We start from the raw sequence: 18,423 nt of genomic DNA, 5'->3' as shown, positions 1-18,423 counted from the left end.
GCACAGGGAGCGTTTGATCTCCTCGAAGTCTTTTTGTGTAGTTTTCTGAGAAGCATTTACTCATCCCCACTGAACTGATAATGATGGAGCTTCCATCTCTGTTGCCTTCAATCATTTTCTTATTCTGCCAGCTCAATGAATTTCTTCAACTCCACTTCTGCCAGCAGGTCTGGCAGAGGTGGAAGGGAGGGGGGAAAAAGGAACACAACAGAACAGAAAACAAAACAAACAAAAAAGAAATTGCCTTTTGGTGAGGGCTGTAGAAAACCTCGCTTTTAGTTCTCTCTTAATGTGTATTCTGTGTGTTTCTCAGACAAAAACTGTATTCATGTTCGTGGCAACAGAAATGCAGAAAAAAATGGCAGAAGTAAGACGAGAGAAGCGGCCGCTATAGTCACACTGCTGTCAAAGCAATGCCAGATGCCCTTTGGGAAAAGCTTTTCCTCCTAGCTTCCCTAGTGAGCCAGAGGCTCCTTCTTTGTCTAGGCTAGATTCTTCACCCAGAGGCCTCATCTCCACCCTGAGCAGAAAACTTCCGAACTCTAGATCCGCCCTTGCTACAAAGCAACTGAGCTCATTTGATCACATTTCAGAATGGGACACCTCCCCCTGCCCTGCCCGGGTTCTAGACAGAGTGATTCCGTTTACACATCATGCTGGAGCTAGGGTGTTCGTTCAGTGGAGATCCAGCACCTCCAGAATTCCCTTCCACAGATTGGACCCACTGGCTGTCACGGGGAGGCTGAATGCTAAGGCATGTACTGTTCTCCATGGGCAAGCCTCTCTCCCGGAATCCCTGTATGACTGTAATTAGGCAGAAGAGTTAATTTTATGTAAATCATGCGCTACTGTAATTGGGCGCAAGTGCACAGTCATGTACATCTTATTTAAAAGTGAAATATAACGCTGTTCTGCGGATGCTGGTGCGGCAGACTCTCAGCCCTCTGGGGGCACGTCGGCAGCAAACGCTGACTGTTTACAAGACTCACTCTTTGGTCGGCGAGTTTAATTACAAATCATGCCGCTCTGCTTGGCACTGCCCTGTGAAGGATTGAGCCACCTGCCTCCCGAAAGGCTGAAGGTACAGACCAGGGCTTCCCTCCCCATTTCTCTCTTCACCCCGACTCAGAGAACAGTCATTTTTCTCTTTCTATTCATCTTTTCAAACGCAAACAGTGTTTTCCAGTGGCTTGCTCTGCTTGGCAGTCCCAACCCATATATCCCCAGGCAGACTGCAGAGGGATTTGTCTTCTGGAAGCCAGGGCTAGTCGCTTTCCTTTTTTAGCTTGTCTTTTCTAATGCGAAGCGGGATTGCTTTATGATCCCAGGATTTTGTTTTCCAAGTGCGGGTGGATTAGATACCATCCAAAAGTCTGTGTTTGTGATTGCTACTCCTCCTCCTGCACAGCCCCGAGAGGGAGGCTGGCCCGGATGCAGGGGGATGTAGGACTTTCACTGGTCCTCTCTTCTCTATCTACACGGCTCATCGTGTACTTTGGGACAAGGTTGCCCAGCAGAATATAAAGCATCTAAAGCATCTAATTTACATATCTCAAGGTCAAGATTTGTGAGGAAGAAAAATATGCAGAGCACTGAATGTTTACTTTAAACAGAGCCTGTCCTCACCCAGAGGCCTGAAAACTCATCTGGGGGGGGGAGTTGTGCTGCGGCTTCCTTCTTACCCGGCTTGCCAGGCCAGATATTCTGTGGGCAAACTTGAGGCACAGTGGGTTAGCCATCCCAGACGGCAGGGTAGGAGGCCTCTGGATACCCATTTTGTGCTCCTTGCATTCTGGCCGTCATTCCACACCCCAGAAACCCTGCTCAAATGCTTCCGATTCATTTCCTCTAGGAGGGGTATTAATGTCTATTATTCCTCTTTTCGAGCTGTCCATTTGCTGCCCACCAGGTGTTTGATATGCCCGTCTCTCTCACCGTCCCATAACCTTTCATTTTCCACCCAGGTCTTGTCTGTCCTTCGTGCTGTCATTGTTTAGTTAGAGGTTCTTTGATGTGGGAGGTCCTTCTGTCTATGTGTTGCTTGTATTGGTTAATGAATAAAGAAACTGCCTTGGCCTGTTGACAGGGCAGAACTTAGGTAGGCGGGGAAAACTGGACTGAATGCTGGGAGGAAGAAGGCGGAGTCAGGGAGGGAAGCCATTGAGTTGCAAAAGACAGACTCTGGGAACTTTAGCTGGTAAACCACATGGTAATACACAGATTAATAGAAATGGGTTAAATTAATATGTAAGAGTTAGCCAGTAAGAAGCTAGAGCTAATGGGCCATGCAGTGATTTAATTAATATGGTTTCTGTGTGATTATTTTGGGGCTAAACTAGCTGGATGGCTGGAAATGAACAAGCAACCCTTCCCCCAACAGTTCTTTTATGATATACCATCAGTCTAGAGGACGTACATAGATGTGAACAACTGAAGTGACTTCTAAGATATGCCTTACTTAGCAAGGAGGGAAACATGTTCCCTGTTGGCCAAAGTGCTTCACTTTCGTCTTTGTTCTTATAAACAGACTCCTTAGAATAACTTGTGGCAAAGCATAGTAGAATAAAATGTCTCTGTTGGACCAGTTTGTTCATGGAATTCAGTGTCTCTTTCTACTAGGCAATTTCAGCTTGGGCAATGAGGGGCAGTTCTTTGCATATTTCTTTATTTAATCAATATATATTTTTGCATACATATAATGTATGTGCATGTATGTGTGCATGTATGTTCTTGTATGTGGGCATGCATATGCATGTGCATGAGTGAGGTCATTCTTGGGCATCATGGTACTGTACCTCAATCACTACTCACCTTTTTATTTTTAATCTATCATCTATTGTCTACCTATCTGTCTATTATCTATCTATCTATCTATCTATCTATCTATCTATCTATCTATCTATTGTCTACCTATCTGTCTATTATCTATCTATCTATCTATCTATCTATCTATCTATCTATCATCTATCTATCTAATATCGGTCTATCTATCTATTTACCTATCTGTATCTATCATCTATCTATCTATCTATCTATCTATCTATCTATCTATCTATCCATCCATCCATCCATCCATCCATCCATCTATCTACTATCTGTCTGTCTATCTATCTATTTACCTATCTGTATCTATCTGTCTGTCTGTCTGTCTGTCTGTCCGTCCGTCCGTCCGTCTGTATCTATCTATCTATCTATCTATCTATCTATCTATCATCTATCATCTATCTATCTTCTATCATTTTTAGCAAGTAGGATAGGCTGGGTGACCAGTACACCCCAGAGATCTGCCTGTCCTTATGTCCGCAACACTGAGATTAGTACATGCCACAATGCCTGCCTCTTTTATACATATTCTCTAAGAACTGAAGTTGGGGCCTCAAACCTGCTATTCAATTTTGTATTGTGTTCATGTTTGAATATATAGAGAAATTTATAGAAATTATCGGAAATGATATCCACAAATACAATGATGTTTTCTCTTGGCCTTTATATAATTATGTTTTGTTTGTGTTTGGCTACATATTCTAATCTCAAGCATCAATTGAGCATTCTTTCTTAATATATTTATTAAACTACCTGATATACAATGATGACAATCTGGGGCATTGCTCTGTGCTTTGTGTTCATGAAGAGCTGGACTCCTGTAAAAGACTCCTATTCTCTACATCCAAGCTCATGGAGGACTAAGCTGGAGACTGTGCCTCCAAGGGCTGCAACAATGGATGGATGCTTCCTGCCGTGCATAAAAGAGGTGGTTACCATTCCGAGAACGAGAGGAAGTCCGCCGAGAGGAGACATCCATGGGGTGGAAGGGCATGCAGTCATCTCAAAATACACCCCGAAGAATGGGTTTGATTGTGGGGGTCCTGGGAGCTGTTTTGTCAGGGTGGTTATGGTGCCCACGTCTCGTGTGGAGCCAGTGCCTTTACTGGATCAGAAAGACAGGAGTGTCTGCTCAGCACAGGACCTGGTCTAATGTGACATGTCCTTTTGTCCCCCCCCCCCCCCCATAGCCCTTTCTGGACTAGGAACATAAAGGCAAATGCTATTTCTTTCACTTCTTACCTCATGGGAGGTTAGTAACGACAACTTACTGAAAAACTAAAAGTATACAGGATACTCAAGTTAACCCATATACCATTCATGAAGCTCAACCTAGCTTGTATCCCTAGAATAGCTGGACCAGTAAAGCAGATTTCCAACCACGGTGAGACTGGATATCAGCACATCTTATATATGTTCTGATGTTGCCTTCAGAGGGCCATGTTCAGTCATAGATTTATGTTCTGGTTATAAAACTAATCCCATTACTTCATATAACCCTTCATCCTTCCTCTGTCTTTTATGGGTGCTTCCTGTGGATGCTCATATAGAGATATCAATTAATTCAATGAAGAAGCTTTCATTATTGATATCCAGATGATTAATTATGTAAGTGAAATGTCTCCTGTAATTGAGGAAGAGCAGTCTATACAGGTGCGGCCTGACTGGGCAAATGGAAACAGCATCCCGAGGACAAACATTAGCAGGGTCTAATGTGACTTTGAGATAAACCTTGTCATAGTTCAATTCTCTGCAGTGGCTTCTCTGCGAGGATCAGCCAGAGTGGTACTAACTCATCCCGGTCCTAAAACACAACGGGCTTGATGCTACACGCATTATCAGGATCTTAAGGAAAAAAATGATGTCCCCCCCCTGCCCCCTGCCACCAGACTTTTCAGACATGATACTAATGGATGAATTTGGGGGAAATTTGAGTTGGATTATTTTTGATCTTTGATCTCTATATCGCCTTCGTTTCCCAGAACTAAAACCAGCTAAGACACAAGAAGCACTCCTTAGAGGGACTGTGATGGCTGGACTCTGTCTAACTCGGACCGTGTGATTCCCATCATGTATAACTCTGCTGATAAAATATGCTTTATCAGAACTGTTTACTGTTACCATAAATATTTATCATGGCTCTACAAAGGATTTCTATATATTTCCATTTTACTCTGTGTATGCCAGTGTTCCGAGCCCCCAAACATCGCTTGATGCTATTTCTCTTAGTCGTTACATTGTGTGCGGGAAGATGCTGCTTTCTCCATTTTAAACAGGAGGCATAGAGAAGTTGGGCAAATTGCCCAAGGCTAAGTAGGTAATAAAGTAGGCCTTAAGCCGGGACCCACATCTGCCTCATTTCAGAAGCCGAATTCTCGATATTAAACTCAGTTTGAAGCCACATCCTGAAATAGTTCACTCTTTTTTAATTCTTTAAGCAGAACTTAAAGGTTATTTTATTTTATTTAGTGGCTTGATAAATCCTTGTCTGTCACTCACCTTCGCCTCCTCTGAAAGTAGAGATCTGTTCCTACCCCATGATGTTCAACAGGCCAACAATAGTATCAGGCATTGGGTAGAGACCGAGTAAATGCTTGTAGAAAAAGTGTAAAATTTTAGCGAGCCTTGGATCTTTAGATTCACATCACTGTTAGGCTAAGAGAAAGACTGACTTGCATGGATAAATGTGACCCAGCATGGAGAGTCCCCCAACACGATCAGGAGATGGGCCCGTGTTCGTGGGGGCTTCTATGAGAATCTTATTTTCCCAGAGCGTTGTAAAGACAGGGGTGTGAGGATGGCGTGGAAGGTAAAAAATGGCAGAAGTAAGACTCTAGAATGGTGACAGGAATGAAGCCATTATGTGTAGGTCATTGTGGAAAGGTCTGGAGGACATGCTGGAGGGTGAGGATTCCCAATCACTAGGCAATGGCCGGAAGGACAGTCTTTGTTACCTCCCGTGTTATCCTTCCTTTACCTCAGACTCCCCCTTGCGTCTCTGAGAACTGTAAGTCAAGGAACCAAGATGGCTTGGTAGTGAGTTCTTTTCAGGTGAGGGTTTGTTTGGAGATTTTCACAGCATAGAGGGGGCTTGTCATTTCTGACCCTCAGTAAATCCAGGATGTGTTGTAAGTGTAAACTGAAGGTATTCATTTAAAAGCCATTTGAACTGATTTTTATAGTAAGCAACCATAATAGTTAATGTGTCTTTGATAGCAGTAGTAAAAATAAAGTTCCTTTTTCTAAACATGCACACACTTAGGATTAAGGAGATGGGTTAACAAACATATGGCAGAATTCAGTTCAAAGATGTGAAGTGTTTGGCTCAGAACTCCCTAGTAGCACTGGGGGCCCAGGAGGAATTTAACAAAGTAGGGGAGGTGACTCTTACATTTGCTTTCTGCAAGCTGTTCTGTATGTTGGACAGATGAGATCGCATTTCTTTATTAGACTGGGCCATATAAGCTCCGTGCTTCAGTGGGCCTTCTGACAAAGTAGCGTGCAGGTTCAGTCAAGAGCAAACAAAGTGGATGCCGGGAGAAAGTGGGATGGTGTCGCGGGAAGAGCGGAAGAAGAAATTCCGAGTGTTTGCTTGGAGAGGAAAATAATCGTAGAGCTGGAGTGAATAAGAAAACTTGTTTCTGTCTTTATAGTTTAAGGCCACAGCATTGTTCCTTTGCCCTAGAGAGGAGCAGCAAGAATCAAGGTGAGAGAAACTGCAGACAGCTGAGCTCTAACTCGGTGTGATGAAGAATGGTCTAGAAAACTAGAATGATACAAGAATTAAATTGCGAAGAATGAGAGATGAGTTAGGAGAGGTCAGCAGATTCTGCTGGTACTGGACTGTGTGTTCCTGTGGATCGGGACCACATTTTAGTTATATTGCCCTAGGAACCAAAATAACACATTTAGGATTCTTTATGTAGGTGAGCACGGATGTGGGAAGAAAGGTATAAGGGACTTCTCCCAATACTTAGGTTTATGATCGCTGATAAAAATTTATATATAATGATGCATAAACTTACTACAAAGTCAGTAATTTCATATACTCGTAACCAAAAGTCAGTGGAAGCGTTTCTTTGAACAGATATGCCGCCATGGGTGGTACATTCTTGTTCTCTTCTTTAGGGAGAACGAAGGGTTTATTTGCCACAGCTACTGACATACAAAGGAAACTAGGGCTACTTCCACCTCTGTGTATGCCGAACAAATGAACCTTTCCAGGCAGCTTGGCAGGGATATGTCGTCTGCAGGTGTCAAGAGAGTGATTTCATAGAGACACTTGAGTGACGGCTGTGTCAATAAAGTCACATTTTCCAAACTTATGACAATCTAGAAAAATCACATTTTTCAAAGCCCCAAGTCTTACATAGATTGTCACCTTTATTATATGTTAACAAATGCCTTAAGTTTCACTTGGAACCCTTATTTTTTATAGACTATTTTATATCCAGTCCATTTTGATTTGATGTGTCTTTTGTTTTCTAACAAAGGAGGGGATGCCATCTCTTCTAGTTCATGAAGAAGTCATTTGAGGAAGACAAAGAAAGCTTTATTTAAATCATCCGTAGGTGCTACAAGAACTACCCAAAGGTAAACGATAATAAGGAAATTATTTAATTTGGTATTTCATCTTATTCGTTGAGAATTTTCACAGTTGACTTCCCCCAAACAGTGATTACTCGTAAGTGTCTGCTCATATCTGACAGAGGTTGGCAACAGCCTCCGCTAAGCTCCTTAGATTCTCAGGGATTTTCTTACGTAAATATGCCCAAAACATATTTCTCCATTGTCATGAAACACTGTCTTTTGGTTTTCAGTTTCAAACAACAGTGCTCTTTGGGCCCTAAGAGCACAAATGCTCACGAGAGCGTTTGTCTTTTGCAAATCTACCTTCTTTTCATAGAAGATATAAACACTGCAAAAGTTTCTTTTTCTTCTATGAGATGTGTGTGTGTGTGCGCGCATGCGTGCATGTGAAATCTCAACTGTCCTAGAACTAGCTCTGCAGCCTTGAACTCACAGGGGTTCGCTTACTCTTGCCTAGGAAACTGAGATTTGGGCTCACACCTACTGAGGCAGTTACAATTTCTTCCTAGTTGCTACTTCTGCTCACAGAAGCCGAATTGGTTTGGCCACTGTTTATATACCTAAGGTATCCCTTACTCAGATCCCCGAGGGCAGATGTATTTGACAGAGAGAGCTAGGCTGCCTCCCAATAAAGACAAGTATCTTCTCTGCATTCTATTTTGAGTCATAAAACACTTTCCCTCCCTTCTTCACTTATTTAATTTAGATGCCAGAGATTTTTCTTTTCTGAGAATGAAAATGAAAGACAGGGAAGAAGGTAGATGAAGCAGAGAGGATCCCAGTAGCTGATATATTTTATGCTTCCTTGATACAGTAAATAATTTTTTCTCTTTCCAATAACCATCATTTCCCTTGGTCTTGGAATCACTCAGAACCCAGCTCCAGAGTCCTGTGCACATGAATGTGCCGTCTGAAGCTGCACAGAGGATGAAATCCCGCTGTCTGCACAGCCTGTGCTGGCTGCACAGGGGTTACAGCTACAAATTACTGCAAATTTAAGAATGCCTTTTTTTTTTTTCTCATCACTGAGTATTTATTATATATAACAAGTACATGGGAAAGAAAAAACTATATTGTGTGATTGATATAAATAGTTTATTTACATTACAGAAAAAACATCAAGACAATGTATACTATTTCAAATATATCCATACATAATCAAATATAGCTGTAGTCCATGTTTTCATTGGTGTAGATTACCACAAACGCAAGGCAACATGTGTAGATCTTGTCTTATTCTTTTGTCTCTAATACTGTATTGTGTAGTCCAAGCTGTCAGTTGTCCGGCCACTGGGAAACATGCTCCCTCTAGATTAACCTTGTGGATGCTCTTGTTGTGTTGTCTGAACTGTAGTGCCCTGTATTTTGCTTCTGTCTGTGAATTCTGTTGCTTCGGGGGCATTTCCTAGAAGGTTGGAAAGTTTACAGATCTTAGTCTAATGCGATTACCTAAAGTTCGGTCCTACAGTCAAAGAGCGAGGCTGTAGAGGCAAATTAGTCAAGTATCTGAGAGTAAAAATATACTGATTACTAGTAGAACCTTGGGAATACTTGTAAAATTTATTATTATTATTGCAATCATTATTATTATTATTTGCTTCTTGCAGTTGTCTTTAGGCTTCTGTTGAGAACTGAAGAACAGAAGTAGAAGCTGAAGAGAAATACCCCGCCCTTCGCTGTTCCTTCCTTCAGTATGTTCCTTATATTGTGCAATGACCAGACTCAGCACAAGACCAACAAGCAAATCCCAAGCTTATCACATCTCTCTTTAAATGTCTTCAACAACTTTCTATCTAAATGTCTTAACGATGACTGTTAGATTGACATTTCAGCGCTATAAGGTAAGATGCTATCACATTGGAACAAAGCAGCTGATAACACCCGATATGTAAATGCAAAGGGATATTGCTTTGCTTTGGCCTAATATCATTGTACTGCATTAATGCTATAAAACTCGAGACAAAAATTGGTACCAATTATGTTGCTTCTACAAAAATCTAATATTCAGTAACATCAGAAACTAGCTGATCTAGTATTTTTTTTATTATAATAACAGACTTCTTGGATCATGCAAGCAAGAACAATATAAGACTAACAAAATTCTATTACAACTACAGGTGGTACAGTGGAAAATATAAAATATGTATATAGACATACATACACGTGCACACACATAGTAGGTGTGGGCCCATTTTTGTGCAGTTGCTGGGGCCATATATCTGTCAAAAACAAACATGGATCTGAGCAGTCACATTTCCGACAAGTGGGAGATGACAGTAAAAAGATGACAGTTCACCTTCAACGGGACAAGTCTTTTCACTTGGGAACAGGTTTCTAGATATTCATATTTTTATGAGATATTGCTCAGGAGGCAGGTTCTTGAGTAGACGGGAAAAAAAAAGAGAAACAGATTTGGGCGGAAGTGGGTAGGATGGGAGAGAAAGGAAAGGAAGTCAGAATGAAGAATAGACAAGATGAGACCAACATTAAGAGAAAATTGAGGACAATAGGGGGCACCTAGGCTAGGGATAATGCTGTAAAGTCTCTCGCATCTGGGCACTTTGGTATAGGTCTTGACAAACAAGGCTAGCCAGGTCAGCAGGCAAACAGGGCTTCTTGGGGTCAGTGGTGGGTTCAGTTAGGGAATCTGGTTTGTAAGTACACCGTCTTTTAATGAATCTCCCTATATGGATTCAAACTTTTCCTGGAGTGCGTTTCAAAGGTTTGATTGTACAAGGGCGAGAGTTAGATAATGTACGATAACAATGAAGGCATGGCTGATGTGCTATTTCTCTTCCCCTAAATCAGATAGAGAGTATTTTTTTTTTTTGCTTAGTTTTACATGGAAAATAAGAGAAAAAAAAAAGACATATTCATTGAAAAATATAGCAGACATAGCTTACTCAAACTGGGAGCTTAGTCCATGACAGAAGCACACACAAAACTAAGAGCAGCTAGGAGCAGAGAGGCAACATTAAGTGCAAAGTTAAAGCAGTAGACAGGCTGGACAGCATTTTGAGTTCATGACTTAGCTGCATAATCTCAGTATGTGATAACATCTCACATTGCAGGGTCTCCACCGTGAGAGTGAGGATAACTGTTGTTTTTTCTTTTGTTTTGTAATGTCATGAAGTGTGTATACATGTGCATTTGTGTACTCAGGCAAGTGAATATGTAAACATACGACAAAATTATAGCATCTAAATACAAAATCTTGGTAAAATAGTCTATATATTTGAAGTTATGCTTAGGAATGAAAACTGTGACACTAATAGCTTATTTGAAGACACGTTTGAAGTATTGAAATTCTGAGTTGCTCTACTCTACGAGACAGCAATCAAGTTGTTATTGTGTGAATATTTATACAAGTTTTGTTTTTCTATGTGCCTTTAGGGATGTCTGATACAGTTTTCGGTGTCTTAGATTCTTCTTTATCTTTTCATTTTGTTCTCAGTACTTTTGGTTTTCAAGTTGTTTTTAAGTCAGCTGCACTTATTTTCGTATAACCCACTGGCTCGCTTGGCATCTAAACCTGAGAGTCAAGATCATGGACTCAACTTGGCTTAGCGCTGCCCCAAGCTGCAGTGATGATCTCCCCTTATGCCTGTAGGCCAGGTGAGGATTTATGAGCTACACCTTTCTCTTTTTAAAGAGTGGATCCCACACTTGTCTTCAAAGAAGGTAGCATCATACAGATACCAAGGTCTTTATGTTTTCATTTCATAACGCTTCTTATTTTCCCATTTTCAGAAATAAGTTTTGGGGAAAGTCTCTGACTTACTATAGAACTGTAGAAATAAACGAAAGTTTTCATGTCCTATAGATGTGATAAAAAACTTCAAAGAATTACTTTGGACATTTTAAAAAAGAGAGTAAATTCAGTTTTTTTTTTTTTTTTAACAGATCTACACTGGCCTTTTGGCTGCCACGAGACATAAATGATGCATTGGGTTTAGAGTCTAGTTCTTGCCGACCACGCGCTTACACACTCAAGAGGTCAAACAAATCCCCGACTTTGCTCCTTGTCTCAAACTGAACCTCAGCCATCACCCGGGAATCATGGTTCAATTTCCGGCTGAAACTGGATGAAATCTCTATTCTCTTGCGATCTCATCCCTGTTCAAATAAAAATTACCTTTTTCTCTGGGCTTGGAATTTGCTATGATATTTGCCGCTCTTTCGAAAACATATCGAAGGTTTTCATTTAGTAGAACACACTCTTTCCCGTTACATTGAAATCACTGTGATTAGCACTTACCATGTTAAAGTGAAAAGGTGTTTGTTGTTGACACCAGGTGTGTTAACACTGATGGTGTCCAAATGTTCTACTTGGAAATAAAATGTGATTAATGAGGGCTAGAACTGAAGCATTTCTACACCTTATATAACATCTATTATCACTTTGGGCAAAGCGATTTTCTGGTAGGTAAAGTTAATGCTTCATAATTTGAATGAAAAGTGGCCTTTTACAGAGAAAAGAGTGTTTAAAAAGATGTTGACATTCTATGTTAGAGAGGAAAATAGTCTTAGGACATAAACAATACTCATCTTAATATAAAAATGAGTGAAATAAGTTGTGCCTGTCCTGTAGGAAAACCCATGCCTTTCCACGTGGCTATTGAAATGTTCTCACGGGGAGGAGCTAGGACTCACGGAGAATGGATGGCTACAGTCAGTCCACCAAGAGACTCGGAGTCAAAGGGAGGGACAAGCGCCGCCCTCAGCTTGGGTGATGCCCAAGTATGGTTACTGACCTTGTGATACAGAGGACCACCACGCAGATGACAGCGATCTGAACCGTTCCGATCACCGCTGCAATCAAGACGTACTGAAATCGGACCGGGCCGGGTACAACGTAGAGGACGCTGTAGTCCTTTTTCTCACAGTGCTGACCCGTGTAGCCAGCATCACATCTGGAAGGAAGGACAGCATCTGGTCACCTGTGGCCCAGAACTCTGCACCCTTAATTTGTTCCGTTAACCTCGGTTAACATGGATATGGTTGCTTAATGACACAGTACAAAAACTATATAGCTGTTTGTTTTAGTTAGACCTGTTCTACACCAGAAAAATGCTGAAAAAAAGTCTCGAGTCAGAGATACAGCAGGAATAATTTCTTAAACTGGATGGCCATAAAGTCATAAAGGTCTTAGTTTTGAACAGAGGAATGTTCTTGAAATTCTCTTCAAATGTTCTGAAGAGAAAAATCTTGGTGCAGGCAATACAGGTATACAAACAAGCAGTGTGAGCATCCTATTAGGACGGATCTTGCTTCTCACTCACTCAGCCTCCCAACCAAAAGTTCAGATAGGCAATTCTCGTGTTGAAATAAGCATTTGAGATCAAAATATACTAATTTGGATCAATATGTCATTGCTCTGTGGAAAGCCTTTCGCACTTGACTCTGAATTTCTTGCAACTACATCCTGAGGACTTTTCCACGGGTCTCTGGAGGGTGTAATCTAATAACTGCTGCAGAGGGAGGGACAGCAGAGCTCTCTGTGTGTCATGTTCACTCTGTCTGTTGAAGAACAGGCATGTCCCAGGATATTCTGTGAAAGGAAACAGGTATGGAAGGCAGCTGTGGATGAAAGGCAGGCAGAGAGAGGCAGACGGACAAAGAGAAACAGAGATAGACGGGCAGGTGGAGAAAGAGATCCAAACAGTGTTGTTTCTTTATTTCATCATACTCCAGTGTATATTAATTTAAATATAAATATGTTTTTATTTGAATTTGACATCTCAGAAAGAATCTCTGTATGTTCTAGACACGAGTAGATATTTATAAACTGTATTTATAAACTAAGCCCAGACAAGCAATTTCTTTCTGTCTCTTCTGAGTTTGTACTGGAGGCATGGCGGCCAATCGTCTCCTGATCCCAGGCTCAGTAGAAAAGAGAGTGAGTGTCCAGCAAAATCAAATCATATAGTTCATAGATGATTTGGAGCATTTTGGAAACAACCTCCCCCAAAATACTAACGGAGGAGTCCAATCTCAGCTCTACATTCAGAGGGAAAGACAGTGAACAGAAGAAAGTGATCCATGTCTATAAAATTATACTGTACACTGAGTGGATAAGGTTTACACACATCTTTTCGTCACTCTGTGTGTGTGTGTGTGTGTGTGTAGGAGAGACAGAAACTTGAATGTTGTTTCCTTGCTTAGGCAGAATGTAAAGCAATCTTCCGCTAACACTTAAAAGCAAGTTTCTGCATTTCAACTTTATGCCTTTTAAAAGTTTAACCAAAGAAATGTTACCTGCAAGATGGCTCCTGCATGTTGATGGAATGTTCACACTTCCCGTGCATGCAGAAACCATTGTAATGTTCCGGGCAAGGAATGTGGTGTTCTCTGGCACTTTCTTCTAATTTGTTAGCGTTCTCTGCGAATACAGATAAAAGCAAGCGCCCCTGTAAATACCTTCTGTGCTGGGTAAGATCAACTCGGACATTGACAAGAAAAGCTACAGTCAGAAACGCTATTGAAAAGAGCAAGGACTAAGAGGAAAGAAGGAGAGAGGATTGAAAGACAGACTTCTTCACAATTATGTTTAGAGATGAAACTGCAAAATTACCCGGAGCTTTTTCAGGCTTTTATGCAATTTCCTACACCTTTAACAGCCACTGATGTGGCCACGATTTGTCAGATAGCTTCAATTCTCCTTGTATAGAGCCTGTACATTGATCATAAAAATAATCCAAGAAGAAATTCTTGATTTTTTTTTTCAATTTCAAAGCATAACTTCTCTGAGAGCAAATTTCTCAAATGCCTCGATACTTCTCAACATGAGGGCTAAGTTAAAAGATGGTTGTGTTCAATGGTTAAATATTTTCTAGACCAAATGCGCATTTCAACAAATGCATTCTGTCAGGCATTTTTATAATATACTGTGAGTGCCAGGGTTTTTTTTTTTTCTTTTTGCACCCATATATTTTCATTGCCACAATAATGCAATTGGAGATTGTTTTAGAATCGTTTGTATAGACAGCCACATCTATTTATTTCGATCCATACGGTCCTACACCTCGCTTGGGCAAAACAGTAGAGCTGGTCCTGGGGGTGAGAGTGCAGGGAAGCAGGACCCAGGGTTGTGTGAGCAGAACTGGCCCCACTCCTGCTGTCTGTGCTGGAAAGCTCACCCAGGTATGGAGGGAAAGCTAGCGGGGTGACCAATCCAGGCTCAGAACCAGGGCTATGAGTTAGCCCAGCCCAACATCCACCGTATTTCGAATAGCTGGAGTATGCGAAGGGACCTGACCTGCAGATCCAAAGCTTCAGGATCTCCATGACACACAGCAATAGTAGGCTATCCAAGAGGAGCCCCAGTGACGGCCCAGTATCAATAGTACAGCAAAAGTCAGAGACCTGGAACCAAGTGAGACTCATCGCAATGAACTTACAGGGAAAGATGTATGAACTAAAGAGATACTGTGTGACTCTCTGGACCACACAGCAGCTTCCACACCAAGACTTTCGTTTGTTTGGTTTGGATTGTTTTTTTTTTTATGATTTTACTTTTAAATTTTATTTTGTGGGCAGTGGGATGTTACAAGGGCAGAAGGCAGAAGCGAGGGTAAGGGGAGATGAGTGGGATCAGCATGAAATCCACAAAGAATCGATAAAAAGTCAAAAAAAAAAAAAGAAGGAATGATTTGTGAAATTTAAACTTAAGGAAAATGAAACACTGTATATTCTAAAAGAAAACGCTTCTGCTGTCATTAGCAGTTCTGTTTCCTAATGTTTTTTATGATAACATGTGGATGCTTTCGGGCTCCTGTTTGCTCAGATATGTGGACTACACATTCGCCACACCATCTCCAAACGAGTGTCTGCTCAATTTCTTCTGTGTTTCTTGTACAGTGATAGAAGGTCTGGGCTGGAGAGATGGCTCAGTGGGCAAGGATGCTTCCTGTGCAAGCGTGAGGACCTGGGTTTGGCTTACATCATTAATGTAAAAAGCTAGGTGTAGATGCATGCACGCCTGAAGCTCCAATGCTGTGGGAGCGGCTGGCAACACAGGACTGCTAGGGCTCATGGTTTCCCCTTTTGGTCGGTGTTCAGTGAGAGACTCTGGCTTAAAGGGAAGGAGTAAGGCAGACAGGGATTTACGAGGACACGTGATATTCTCTTCTGGTACGTGGGTGCGCACACACACAGACACACACCACACACACACACCACACACACAGACACACACCACACACACACCACACATACAGGCACACACATAGACACAGGCACACACAAAGGCACATATACATACACACATACCACACCCCACACATACAGGCACACATACAGGCACACACATAGACACAGGCACACACAAAGGCACATATACATACACACATACCACACCCCACACATACAGGCACACATACAGGCACATACATAGACACAGGCACACACAAAGGCACACACACAGACACATACACATACAGGCACACACACACTCACACAACGCAGTTTTGCCTTCATTGTCTCTTCTGAAATACAGCATTCTTGAAAATTTCTTTCTGGATCAATGAGAAATATAACTTTATCCATCTCAATCTACAGGTATTTTTCAATCTATAAGTATTCTTCAGCACCATAATAACTGGGGCAGCAGTGAGCGAAGACTGCAAGTTAATGATTGTTTTTCTTGGAACGGATTACTTCCCATTATCCGTAGACAGGGGCGCCATGTTTTATTATAGCATATCCTTATAACTTTCACTGGCAGTCATGGGTGATAAGCGTATTCATCAGGAATAGGATAAGCCTTTGCTATTCGCGAATTAGATGGATGCCTTATTTATATTTAGGAAGAGCTGCAAAACATCCTTCCATACATTTTAGGATCTAGATGCCATGTGAAGATCATTAAAGTTTGAAGCAAACTGTTAAAATGTTTAGTGTTTTCTTTTGTAGGGGTATTTATGTATATGACGCCGGTGGGTAATAATTCAACGTGTATCCTAGATTTATAAGATACATATCGTAGCCACGGGGGAGAGACGGCAGGTGACATTTCAGCACTTCATTTGTTTTGTCTGTGATATTTCAGCTGTGGTGTAGTTGGTGATCTTTCGCATTGAGATGTTTCTGCACTGAAAATTGTCGCGAAAGTTCGTGAACTACTTCCATAGAAAAAACCGTGAGGCTGTGGGAATCGTTTTGGCGTCTGCCATCCGTTTAAGTATTGTATACATTTTGACTAAATTTTTGGTAGGACACACAAGAAAATCAAAGTATGTAGTACTGAGTGCCATCTGACCAAAATGGAATCAGGGTAACCTTGGTGTTTAGATGCCCTGTGTGGCAACCTGGTTATTCAAGAACCCGAGGAGAAGAGCAGGCTTATTTTCCTGCTGGGCCCCGATGGCCACAACCGGAGTAGGCAACCCAGACCTGTGCACTTGACAGAGGATTTCTCAGCAGTGGGGGTTGTCAGGCCCACTGCTCATGAAATGAGCCAGCACTGATTTCCACTCTTATTTCTGAATCTTCTCCGCATAGCCAACAGTTCAACACTTCTATTTAGTGTCGTTAGTAACACTCCAGTGCTTCTGGCATGTGGGGACCTTCTCCGACTCCCTCTGTTCCAGTTAAACACAGCCTTTTCTGTCAGAAGATCTCTCGTCTTATTAAAGGGCTGGGTTTCTTTCTGCTAACTATAAAAGAAGATCAAGAATTGTCTTAACTTGAAACCCATCCTTGAGGGTGTTTTTAAATTGAACCTTACCCCCAGACTGACAGTTTCTGATTCTGAACAATGTCCGATGTGAGCTGATGTCTAGGCGCTACATGGGAGCTTTTTTTGAATGAAAGTATTGCCTCAGTGTGCAAAGAGCTGGCTTTTTCCTGTTTCCTGTCTAAGCCGTGGAACATGGGAGGGGACTAGTCTCCATCATAAAGTCGGCTAATTAGTTTATTCCAGCTCTTGCGAGCTTAGAGGGCTCTGTTTTGTTTGCTCATGTGATACTGTCAAATAAGAAAGTAGAGAAATTGAAAATAAATGAGTAGAAGAAATGATCCCTGGGCAAGAAAATGAGGAGTCGTCATCAATATATGTCAACAGATTTATAGTCAATCCAACCAAGGAAACCAGTTGATTGAAAACCTGAATATAGGACCAGTTCCCGTGAAGCAATAGATATACTTTAGAAATGAGATTTTAGTATATTAAGGCAAGCAGAAACACAGAAATCTAATATCTCAACAAATATATGTATGAGTCATGGTAAATATTTGTGAACCTGGAGTTTATGTACAGTGGATATTTAAGCAACAATAAAGCATTCAGAGATTTAAAATTATATAAAAATGATACTTTGGAAGTGTACAGGTTTCTTTTAGTGCCTGACAGCTTAGACATTGATTTCTCTGTTTTCCATTTCAATAAGGTTTAATGTAAGGGTTATACTCTCCCTTCTGAAAAAGGTTGTAGCTAGGGTACAAACTTTTTATGTCTCTGCTAAACTCTGCACCAAGTTTCCCATTAAATATTTATGTATGTAAATATTTATTCAGGAAGAGTACGTGAGCCTTCGAGGAGGTGTTCTCTGGCATACCTTGAGTTGTTTGGGGGCAGAGCTAATACAACCACATGCCCATTGCTAGTCAATAGTTGTCAAGGGATGTTGAGGAGTTATGTTTTTTAGTAAAGTTAGTTACACAGACTGCTCTTTGTAAAGAAGACAGACATGAAAAACCAGACACAGAACGGCACAAGATTCAGCCGTACCTTATGTCAAGTCACCTAGGAATGGACAGAAAGGAAACAGAGACAACTCGAGGGACTCAGACTTGAGTCAGTGCTGCTCAAAGTGAGGCATGTTTATGTGTTTACCTGTTATTCTACAATCTTGATATGGCACAGAAAAAAAAAAAACCCAAATTAAGGGATTGTTCTATTGCCACTAATCTCATAATCCTTTGGTTTTATTTTGACTCTAAAATTTTTCTCAGGATATAAATATTGTCTTAAAAATTTTAAGATATATATATATCTTTCATTTATGATAC

The 18,423-nt window shown here is 41.2% G+C and overlaps 1 protein-coding gene across 3 annotated transcripts in view; it reads right to left on the bottom strand.

The window, feature by feature from the left end:
• The window catches only part of Tmeff2 (transmembrane protein with EGF like and two follistatin like domains 2), a 265,542-nt gene that overhangs the window by 12,031 nt on the left and 235,088 nt on the right, over nt 1–18,423 (bottom strand). The window contains exons 8-10 of one of the 3 annotated variants that reach the window (XM_057758742.1): nt 13,672–13,795; nt 12,168–12,326; nt 7,324–8,818 (exon numbers count right to left, since the gene is read on the bottom strand). In XM_057758742.1, coding sequence (XP_057614725.1) covers nt 8,722–8,818; nt 12,168–12,326; nt 13,672–13,795 — 380 coding nt within the window. In that variant the 3' untranslated portion in view covers nt 7,324–8,721. Of the gene's footprint in view, nt 1–7,323; nt 8,819–8,843; nt 9,792–12,167; nt 12,327–13,671; nt 13,796–18,423 lie in introns of those variants that run through there. The other 2 variants (XM_057758744.1, XM_057758745.1) reach the window with 2 other exon arrangements.

The sequence above is a fragment of the Chionomys nivalis genome, chromosome 26 (genome assembly GCF_950005125.1).
Source record: "Chionomys nivalis chromosome 26, mChiNiv1.1, whole genome shotgun sequence".
NCBI lineage: Eukaryota > Metazoa > Chordata > Mammalia > Rodentia > Cricetidae > Chionomys > Chionomys nivalis.
The sequence above is the reverse complement of the archived record's forward strand: the minus strand, read 5'-3'. Positions and strand labels throughout refer to the sequence as shown.